The sequence below is a fragment of the Daldinia childiae genome, assembly GCF_008694065.1.
Source record: "Daldinia childiae strain JS-1345 chromosome Unknown Scaffold10, whole genome shotgun sequence".
Lineage (NCBI taxonomy): Eukaryota > Fungi > Ascomycota > Sordariomycetes > Xylariales > Hypoxylaceae > Daldinia > Daldinia childiae.
Window position 1 is genome coordinate 625,622 of NW_022984651.1, and position 12,034 is coordinate 637,655.

The window sequence follows — 12,034 nt, forward strand, 5'->3', positions numbered from 1 at the left end:
TCAGAATCGGAGATTGAGTATGGTATCACTAGGAATCAAACTTGCAATTCTCAGCCAAGACGGCGCCGGCAACTTAAGATGGGCAATTAACGACCGATACCGTAACATTTATCTGCCCATAATAGCATATTCCCACACTACGTGGTATCCTGGTTGATAACTTTCCTACAGATGTGGGGAGGAGTTCCTGTGCCTTATTTTTGTTGAAGGCGTGTACTTCTTATATTGGGAGTGTGACGGAGATCAACTTTTATTCGTTAAGAGAGCGCGATAATGCGGCCTTTCTATCCTCCATATCCTCCATATCTTAGATCAAGATCGAATAGGTCTCGCTAGCTACCGAGTGGCTTCTTCAAGTTAATACGTGGCATAGAAGCCTTTTAGTTACATTAATCTATCGTATACCCGATTCCCACCTAAAATATAATCTCGTCTTTCATCTAGAACATTGATGTATCTAAGTACTAAAAATTGCTTGGACAGTGGAAGTGCCCAACTCAAATATACCTTACTTGGTACTTGTACCTAGATGTATCATTCTCTTCGAGCATGTAGCCCGACTCATTCATCAGCCTTGGCACAACGTGATTCTACTACATACCTGTATGTATGCATGGTTACGCCGTTGTGCAGGGGCTTATCTCATAGACCGATCCGGCTATAAAGTATAAATGCGAAAGTACTAAAATACGGAACGAGACAATCGAAAAAACATTATGGCTTTTCTTTTGTTTTGGTATTTTCATAGTTACAAAAAAAAGATAAGTTTTCGGGAGTATATCTTACAACCCCATTTAATCCGTGGTTCTATTACAATCCATGACTCTTTCATACTGGGGACCGGGACGAAAACAAATGCTCCATGACGTATGAGGTATCGTCATTTCTCAGCCCATCCCACTTACTCTCTAAATTTCGCTTTAAAATTCTCCACTACATTTCTGGGAACTTGCCTTGCAGGAACCAATTACCTCGTGACGTGACCTAAGAAGGACCCAAAAATCATCATCGGCTCCCCCAGACCAACCGTTCATTCTATTCCCATTCGTTACACTTCTCTTGGCAGATCTAATGTTGGGCCAATGACGACTCAAACGCTTCAATATAGCTGACGGGCTTTACATTCTAGCGTCCGGTTCCGCATCAATTTAAAATTTAACAGGTTGATTGCTATCTGCAAGGCTATTTGATATAGAAATTATCGGCGTCAATCTTCAACAAGTTATCGTCCCCGTTCAGCCTTGGTCATCCTCAGCCTTAGAGCCTCATGAAAAAAAGGCAAATCTCGTATACATATTCGTTTGGTACCTAATGTCCATACGACTAACCAATAAAGGAACCTTGGGCTTTAAAACATATTTCACCTATCTTTTACTTACTACTAATACAACCATTTATTATATAAAATAAATACATCTATCCTAAATTCTTTTTTTTTTTGCTGACCGAAACCAACTCAATAATGCAGCTGTTGTGCGACATTCCTTGAAACGACACTATTACCCCTTCAACTTCGATGTGCCCCATACATTCCGTTCTGTAGCATCTCGTACATCATTAGGATTCTTAACCTTTCTCTTTTATTGATATATTTATGCTGATCCTCGGTGGTGTAGTATCAGCTAGTCTCGCGCGGGGGGGCCCGCATACGTCAGTCAGATCGCATCTCTCCAGATTGGTTACAATAGCAAACATTGCCTATTGGTTATTGGTTACGGGTCGAGCCGGGTCAGCGGTCAACCCGTCATAGGCGCCATGATTAATAAAAGGTAGTCCTGACTAACTACGGGATAGGTCTTATCCGCAAATTAGAAGTCGGTAGTCCAGACCCAAAAGGAAGAAATGCTCCTCAGTACAGGCCCTTGGTCTTTCTGCCCTTCTAGCGAAAGCTACGGTCTAGCCGGTTTTTCTACATCTCCAACACTTGGTAGGACCAAACGTAAACACGATAGGTACTCAGGCACGTGTAGAGACCCGGAGAGCGTCAAATCCTACATCGCTAAAGTACATATGTTGCTTTAGCCCCTAAAAAGAGAGATTGGGGTTACACTTCTAGCCACACCTCATATCCTCTAGTCACTATCTCTCCTCGCGATTCGGCCTCGATCCACTGGGCTCACGAACGGTCTTATGTGGGCTCTGATAACACCTCTTAGAACTGTCTAGCAATAACATACTCCGTGCTTGGTATGTTCTAAACTTCTTTCACTCCAAATTGTCTACATTTAGTCTCATTGCAACAGACAAAAGTGATTACTGACAGTATCTACACCATCTTTGTTTATAATATCTCTTCGGTGTCATTACGTCATGCGTTTATGACGTAACTTAGACCCTGGAGATTAAATTTGGATGCTACAGATTACCTCACAAGAGGATTACTAATTTGTTGTCTCAAGGTTGGCCAATCAGACTCTAGTATCGATATTACGCAAACGACATGGCCGTCATAGTTGGAGCGGGAGTTCAGAAACTGACTTTAAGAGTTCTCTGCAGGTCTTATGACAGGCTAAAATCTCCAAGCCTCGTATCAGCATTTCATCCAACCAGGAGTCGTTTTTCTTGCCGTTGTGTTCGTCATCAATGAGACATAATACTGGAACACTACTTATTTATGTAGTAGTGTTGAGGCTGAGATTATATAATACTAGTGTCATGAACATTTAGAAGATGTAAGAGGGATCATGATTCGGGATGACCCGCACTGTTAACTAAATCCTATTCCTACAGGATTAGCCAAGTATTTCATATTAACAGTGCCTCACTTAGGCTGAGTCTTACCCTGTTTAATTTCTGATATGCTTATTCCACGGATATGAAATATCGGCAACTGAATTTCGTACCTGTTTACTTACATTTTAGACATTATATTATTGCTTTTGTTTGAGAATAATATTGTTTTGTTAGCGTAGATGACAGATATAAACTATGACGTACTATAGAGATGCAAAAATGATTAAGCTGTTTCTTATGCATTTTAATATAATAGGTAAAACTTCCGATACTCTCATAAAAAGGGGTAAAGGTTTTAAGTTTATTCTATCTCTTAAAAAATATGAGACTAGACTACTACGGGAACAACCGCAGCTCACATATAAAAATTACTATACCGAATGTAGATAAGTACCTAGTATGTAAAATAATAGGTTCTCTCGATTATATTTTATACTCGAACAAAAAGCATTCAGGTTGGCGGGGTAACCCCAAAAGGAACATACACATTTCTATATCATGGTACTACCCGGAAGCTCATAATTGTTAAGTAACGAACTTTTATGTAGTCTGGGTGTGATATGTACTTAAATTATAAACGGGATCGAGGCCTATTGCTTTCTATTTCATATGTTAAACCGTTGTAGAAGCCCTCACATTAGCTCTTGAACATTTTATATCCAACGCCATTAAGCCTATAACCAAACGAGGACCGCCTCACTATTCTGGACAGTTACCTTCGCAACCCCATTTTCAACAGCTACCTGCTCAGTGTCCTCTCTCACATTCCTAACCTCTTCTCCAACACTCTTGTAAGTCCACTGGCTACCTCCATACGTTATAGTATCCGCCGCAGCCCCCGCGCCCAGAGGACTATTCAAGTGATAGACCCTAACCGACTCGACGTCCTTCGGAACCGCCAGGTTAAGCGTAACACTAGGTCTCTCGACGCCGGAAGACGTCTTGTTCCAATAATTCAAATTCGTAATAGCGATCTTTTTCGCCACATCCCCCTCGTACGCACCATACGCGGCTAGATTCGCAGGGGCGTCGTCACCTGCGATATCCAACTTGGCGACCCTCGTCTTCCCAGAAGACCCGATGAAGTCCGCGACAAAAGGCTGCGAGTAGAAGTTCGAGAACACCTGGGCTTCGTGGCCGGCGCTTGCGACGGGCAGCCATAGGTCGTACCCCGCGTGCATTATCTGCTGGTAGTTGATGCGCGCGACGCCGATGGCCATGCTGTACAGGTAGAAATCGACCTGCCACAGGGCGCTTCCGAGGCGTGCTTGGAACTCGTACGAATTGGTTCGGAAGAGCGAGTTGCCGACCTCGTTGAGGATGAAGGGGATCGCGGGGCGGTTCTTCTTCAGCCATGCGATGTGGCGCTTGAATAGGTCTAGGTGGCTATGCGTTACGGTGGTGTTCATGAGGCCGCTTTCTAGGTCCGTTGATGTACCGGCGTTGCGCTGGTAGTAGTGGTGCGAAACGTCCTTGATGATGTTCTTTGCGTCGATGCCGAGATTAAAGCATGTCTCTACGTCGAATACATACGCGTCTGCGTTCATGTAGTCGCCGACGTGCGCCGCGACGTCGAAAGCTGTGAACAGGCGACCTTTTGGTAGTTTTACAGCGGATAGAATGGCATCGACGTATTTAGTCCAGTTGCCGACATAAGTCTCGTTGCTGAGAGTGCCTTGGTATTCCGGTGGATTTAGCTCGACGCCGCCTTCGCCGCGGTAGTTGTCGGCGTAGAGATCCGCCTCGTTGCCGGGCTGGATCGAGTGGATGTTTTCTAGGCCGATGCCTTCTACTGCGGATTGGGCCCAAGCAACTGTCTCGCTGACGTTTGTTGTTGCTAGCGGGACTTGGACCATGTATTTGGCTCCCGGGAAATTGTGCGTCAAGTCCCAGTAGGAAGGGCCGATGGTCGTGAACCCGACGTTCTGGTAGTTGTCCTGTTCGGCGACAGGTAGTGCGGGTTTCTTTTGGCCAGGGAGATATCTCGCGTAGTCAGGAGACGTGCCGCCGAGCCGGATGATAGGGGTCCCACCAGTCCGTGAAGTGACGGCTTTGATAAGGTTTTTAGAGAAGGCATTGGGCTTGCCGTTGTCGTCTTGGGCGTAGCGAACGAAAGATGCCTCCTCGAAGGCAAAGCCACAGAAGCTAGGATCAATTGGATCCGAAGCATCTACAGCTGATACAGTAGGAATCTTGACTGATACTGACGAGCTACCTCTGGGGAGGATTGCTGTCGATCCAAGTCCTGCCAGGGCTATGAGTAGAGAGGTCTGCTTTGGATTCTGTGCCCTCATCGTGTCTTAAATGAGCTGGTTTATTCTAGGGAGCACGAATAACCCGATTCTTTTGCTAATTCTGACGATTTGAAGTGAAGGTAAAAGATATTTCAAACTGCGCGGAAACTGCGAGGAATTCTTCTACAAATATCTCTCTAGGAGACACCACTAGATGCAATACTCTTCAGAGACCTTGCTTGAGGTGCCGCGAAGTCACATTGCAGCATTTCGCCTAGCTGCAAGCATCTAAGCCAGGGTTAATCATACTATGAGCTACGAGCTACCGGTAAGTAGGAACATAGAGTGAGACGGCAACCCAAAATTGCCCACTCCCTGGTCTTGGAGTCGTTATCCCACGAATAATAACATGGGTGATGATATATCGACAGGCGATGAAGTAGGTATAAATGATGTCGTGCTGGCCGGGTCAAATGAGTATAGTTCGGCTCTCGGGAATGGGGGATCAGGACTGGACGATTACCCGGCGTACGGTAGGATTGCGGGGTGTCGGGGCAAGGCTGGGCAGGGCCAGGCAAGCAAGCCGACTTGACCTTTTCTTATTATAGTCAGATGATCTTCATCAGTTAATGGAGCCTCCTCTGAACCCTTGGTAGCTGAGCTCGAAGCTAGACTTGCGAACTTTGACATTGTGTGGCTTTGCTTAGGGGCGAATGGTCTTATGAAGTAAGTGCCTAAGCACTAGCCGTGGGAGGATATTAGCACGATTGTGTGTTTATGGCAATTTAAATACACAGAATATAAACATCAGTATGAGGTTAAAATTCGTTCCTTCTAGTCGCAATAATGTTTTGCTATGGAGAGCTTTGCCTATGGTAATATTCATGAACTCTAGGACCTAGAGTCTAGGTACGAGAGTTGAATGCCAAGGCTTAGTGTCATCGGATCAATATTAACTAAGAGCTGGAGATAAGATGCAGTATTTCAATGGCTGGAAGGTATACTTCTGTTATCAAGTAAATTTATATACCTACCAAGGACCCATATAACTTCCCTTGGCTAATATTATAAACTTGACATAAACAGTAGGAATTGACTCTTACAAGAAAGGTCCTAGAATGGAATAGGTAGGTACCTAAACTAGTCCTAGAATGTAACTAGGTATATATATTATGTGGCTTGACCTGGGAATGATCGTGGCAGTGCTATAATGTTTAGCCGCACTAGCCACAGTCCAAATAAAATGCAACCCTAACCAGACTTCATCCACTTCCATCATCCTCGTCTTACTTCACTGTCAACACAATATATGAAAACAAATATTCAATATTAGTTGTACAATCCATGAGCCCTACATGTCCCCATAGTGGGCTTGAACTCTGCAAAATTGATAACCATGGACAAAAACAATGGAATAATGAACATGATTATTAAATATCCGACGTTGACAGATCGCGGGACCGCTCTCAGACGTATGGGAACGTCCACAGCTAGTAAAACAGACTCCCAGTCGCGATTACACCCCGAGCTAGGTCCAATACGACGTTAGCTTCCTATCTTCTAAGCCGAATATACGCGTCTATATGGAATTTGCACGTAGCCAGTGGTGCATAGACGGTTAAGTTATCTCAGACTCCCGGTACCCAAGTAGCTGTATCCGTTACAGCGCTCTGGCCAAACTAGAACTATGAATGGCCAACTATGGTCACAGCAGGGCGGCCTCCACGTTATCGGCATGTTTGCTACACTCGTCAGGCTTGGACCTTCAACTCCAATGCCCTTTGTTTCATTAACTTATACCAGGGTAGAAAATCCTGCTTTTAGCGAGCACGTGAGTCCTTGTGTGCGATATAAGCCTTCGCCTCGAACACTAGAGCTTGTTAGAACATCAAGTTTGGACGAAGTATTTATGGTTATAGCCGAAGATTAAGCTGGTAAAGAAATGAGGAGACATACCCCGTCTTTCCATCTTTGCCGCAGTGCATTCTCCTTGCCGATGCTCTGCTCCGGAACTGGTATTTTCTCCGCAGCATGCACAAAATTGATGATCCGGCATATCATACTTACTATAGTCTATGTCGTCAAAATCAGGGGTTGGGAGCCTTGGAATTTTGGGAGCTTTTGGCGGGACTGGCATCTGATGCCTATCTTTATGGCTGGCTCGATGTACACTCTCATCGGAGGCCTCTTTATTCTTAGAAGTTACTGACATAGTGCGACTGCTCGTGTGATGAGAATGACCACGCGAGATACTTGATGCGGCTGCACCCTGATCCCGATAAGGATTCCGAGATACCTTTTTACGGCCCCGTCGGTTTTCCGAAGGAGCGGAATGAGTGCGGCGTGATGATTCAGTATCCAACCGCAAATATTCATGATTACGACGCTGTTTTCAATCAGTATGCGCCCAGTGTTTGAGCATCGAATTGACTGCTTATCATACAATAATCGTCAATTGATGGTCCTGGTTTCCATCAGTGGAATCTCGATCGCGCCTACGCGGTATCTCCTCATATCCGTCATTTCGGGGCCGATAGTCATATGGTTGGGAATACCCAGACCAAGACTGTCGATGGGAAGACGAAGAATTCTGTGGCGCCATATCATCTATCACTTGTCAGATTATGATGGACCACACCCTGAGCAGCGTCTATGGTCGAGTCCTACATGGATTCCAGGCAGCCCTTTGGTCACGTGGAAGACCAGCAAAGTCGCCCATGATGCAGAAAGCTATCTGGGGGCTTGGATAACGAGTCGTTGCTGATTTATAGCAAATATCTAGGATGCTAATCAATAAGAGGTACATTGACGGTACTGTGTGCGACTGAACTAACATGATCTAGTGGTTATAGTACCGTTAAGTTGCGTGGAATAAGGTTTTCCGTCTTGTTTTAGACGGGACGCGATGGATTTTATGCTCTATGGCCCCTTTTTGATGGCCACTGGTAAATTGGGTATGGGAGAGGGGAGGAATGAAGAGGAGGGTAGAGGAGGAAGTGGGCTTTTATGTAGAGATGTCGAGGCAGTACGGCACACTCACCCCTGGTTCCCTTCAGTATGGTCCAATCAGGTTCGACCAAGTCCAGTTGGGGGGTCTACTTATAACCAATCAGGTATTACAGTACAACTACCACCCATCTTTTTACGCATCTCATATCACCTTACCTTACGTACCCGACCGACAACTTACAATTTCCCGTATAGCGATTATTCGATTTAACTCACTACCTGGAGGTAAAAAAATACCCAAAATATTCATGCGTACCTGAAGAGCGACTCCTGCTGATCAAGTCCTACAGATCACGTGTAATACTACTAGGCAGCGGGTTATAGCTAGCCTAGGTTGCCTTATACAAGGCTTCCTATTTCCTATTTCCTATTTCCTATTTAGAGGTCTAAAGACTTAAGGACCCTGCCCCAAGCCCTGCGAGTCCTAAATGTATCACACTCTTGTCGCCCAAATTCATACCCGGTGGTTCGTATTCTCGCATGCTTTCATTACGCATCAATTTGGTTTCCCGTTACCAATACATGTCACGACCCCTTCTACTCGTGTCTTCGTCGCACTCATTTTTCCATGTGTGCGGTTCGTATCTCTACATTTTGTCATTATCCACTGTATAAACTACAACTGGCCTCAAAATTCTACTATCGAGGCATCTCTAAACGATGGTTGACTTGGATATATTTCTTACAACATATTTCTTACGACGCTTCTCACTCCATCTTTCGGTGTGCCTTAATGCATAAATGCAGTCGACAAACTTCAAATTACAATTTCCCAACTGGCTGTCTAGTCGTCGCACTACTGCATTGTCGATAAGTCTGATGTCGTGCAGCAGATATGTCCGAACCTAGCACTATGTGCTCTCTCTACCCAAGTCGAGGGTTTGAACGATGAAACATGTAATACTTGACACGTCGTGTGCCTATCCCGATAAGGGCGCTTGCACTCACGTTCGGTACCTTTCCGATTCGTTTTTACCATGGTAATACATACATTCCGTCTCTGCGAGGTTGGGAGACGTTGGACGGCAATGGCAATCCTTTACCCAAACCATGCTCGCCAGTGCTAGCAGATGTCCCCTTGAAGATGCAAGGGCTTAGAAACGTACTTAGGTAGGTGAATCAAGAGGTAAGCTTGTGCTTTCCTACGTCAAACCCCACGTCATGTATGGAGGTACCAAATTTATCGCACTTGCGCATAACGCAAACTACTCATACAGCCTGATATGCTGTTCGCCCCCTGGCTTTCAACGAGAACGTGAGCTTAGATTCGACATAGCTCTCATATCATTCCCACCGAAAGAACGTGGAATGATCTGGACTACGTACCGGGAATGACGGAGCCCCGTGACACAACTGTGTATGACGATATTCAAGCTAAACATCCGTACGATTCAATAAACCCGCAACTAGGTTGTCGGTTATTAAAGCCCAAACTATGGTCTAAGAAAGCCAAGCGTCGTGCAGAGCAGCATGTTTTCGCATCATTCTCTACTGGCAGGGTGTGCTGTATGTGAGACATTGCTATGTGTAAGTTACTATGTTCTTATTTCTATCACCTTAGTTGGATGTGCCCTAAGCAAACAATGCTTGCCTCAAGCTCAGGGATCCCAATAGTTGTTTTGATATGAAGGAGATCGAGTTACCACATGGTTTACGTTGCAAGATCGAATGGCCTGTTGTAATCTGTTACTGTTTGGCTGTGGTGTGTTACTCGGCTTTCAGCGACACAATAACGCCTACCACCCCACGCAATTTTGGGGAATCGGGGAACTTTTCTCATTTGAGCCGCATTTCCTAGTGTTCCTTGAGCTTACAATTTAGAACCAACCAGTTGTGAACTATTTGATTTGCGAGTATTTTGCTTGGCTCTAGTTGGTGGCACAGATATATAATGGCAACGGCTCTATGCTTTTCGTGACACTTTCCTTGAGCGTTGGGAGCCAATCTGGTTCATCGCGGCTCTTTTTCCTCTCTTACCCATGGGCTTGGCACAGCATCTTGCCATCGCGCACCTCATTCGTCACCACGTACAGATAGTCCCGACTGTCAGAGCGACCCCCACAAAGGGAGGCCTAATTCCCGGCACTCGGGAAATCCGTATATTCCGCTCGGCGAAGCTCACCTTTGGCTATTCTCTTTCCCGCGGGCTGCTTATTATACCTCGATAGTAGTACGGAGACCCGGCGTGGTGCCGCCTAGCAACACAAGAAGACTAGAACATATCGTATCGGAGTCCTATATAGGTCTGTTTATTTGACTTCTCACCTCCTCGTGCAACTCGAAGGATGTATCTCGCCTTTCCTTCCTAGTGAATATCCGCTTGGGTTTTGAGACTTTAGTATTGTTCATACGGAGGATAGTGGACCCAGATAGTGTCCTAGGTCATCTTTTCGTCTCACGATGGTTCGAGGCAGCAACTAAAATTTTATCAATGGCGCAGTGGTCGAGGTGTGGCCGTAGGACTCCGGGGGATTGGCATGAAAATGAGAACCTCGTCGAGATCTAGGGTCTGAACCTGGGTTCTCCTGGATATTGATCAACCTGCCGCAATTAGACTGACCTGCGCCGTTGCGACTTGCTGCTAAGGGTTCGGTCGCCACTTATGAGGGCGGTTTGAGTACTTGTGCTTGAGAACCGCAGCAGTGGTCGTTCCAATAAGACTACCTACAGATTTATTTACTTAGGATTGCATAATCTCTTATATATATTCTTTTCTTTTCAATTATTTTCTTCCGACCACCTTCTTTTTCCGCTATGCATTGATGGCTGCATTTTAACAACTTAAATATAAATCCAATCCATTGCTACGGCCATTTCAGTCATACTACCTGGACTTCTTGACTGATTAGGATTCTTTTGAATAGATCATGAAGCCAAGATGTAAACCTAACTATATAGATATGGGTACTACATGTACGATAAGATGTCAAGGAGACGTTAGAATGCCCCAAGGGACGTCAGGAAATCAGCATTAAAGATGGACCAATAAAATAACTCAACTAGAAGAAGCACTTCTTGGGCATAGAATTCACCGAAAAGATCATCGGAATCTTCATGGGTGCCTAAAGTAACTGAAAGTCGGTATTAATATGTCTAAAAGTGTCAATTCTTATGAATAGCCATGACACACTGGTCACGCTGTGTCCAGGTAGGTGATGAAAATCATTATTATGAAGAGAACTTGGGTTCTAGAATAGTTAGGACTTTGAGCTAAGGACAAGAGGTAGAGAACCTAATACTTGAATGAGAGGGTAATAGTTCGCATGTAGGATTCTGTACTAAAAGCTGGAAAAGGATATCTGATGTAAGTGGACATGCTGATAAATATTACGGTACCTAGGTACCTTAGGTATTTATGTACCTAGGTATCCATGTGCTCATGTGGATACCTAAACCTGCCACACCTTATTGTACGGATGTCCCTTTCAAAAGTTTTTACCATAGGAAGACCCTTGTCACCCCCGGCAAGCTTTGACCAAGCTTGGCAACAGCTGCTTATCTTTTTAGCATATGTATCGTATTTTACTCTACTATTTCAATAAAATATAACTTTCTTAAACTGGATTCTAAAATTCCCCAAAAACGTAAATTATAAATATAAAAGACTTCTTCTTTATATAATAATTTATTTTCTATTTTAAAATTATATTTGGCTGTAAAATCCAGTAGTAAACCTTAGAAATAATAATGTATACATCCTTAAATCACCCGACAGTTGCTAGCCAAGTATCAGACAGCTGGTGACAATCTTGACAGGGGTTCCCTATGGTAAAAACTTTTGAAAGGGACATCCGTACCAGCCACAATATACCGATACCTTAGGTACCTGATATGTATGGCTGAAGCTTGTAAAGTTAGCCAATTAAATCATGTCCCTTGAGTGCTACTCTTCGCGCTACGTTCCTCTTTCAACTTTGCGCGACGACAACTACCGCTTTTACCAGATTTCGTCGCGATAGTAACCCAATCATCAATTCAATCGTAAATTTAGCCCGAGTAATTAAGGAACGCACATCTTATTTTCTTATTTCAAATAATTATCTTTCAACTCGGTAACC

At 44.4% G+C, this 12,034-nt stretch overlaps 1 protein-coding gene across 1 annotated transcript; it reads right to left on the reverse strand.

Moving 5' to 3' along the window:
• Nucleotides 1–3,407: 3,407 nt before the first annotated feature.
• Nucleotides 3,408–5,027, reverse strand: GL218_07916 (uncharacterized protein; the record flags this gene model as incomplete). Its single annotated transcript, XM_033584695.1, has 1 exon — nt 3,408–5,027. One exon carries the CDS (start codon nt 5,025–5,027, stop codon nt 3,408–3,410), a length of 1,620 nt encoding a protein of 539 aa, XP_033441250.1.
• Between the last annotated feature and the right edge of the window lie 7,007 nt (nt 5,028–12,034).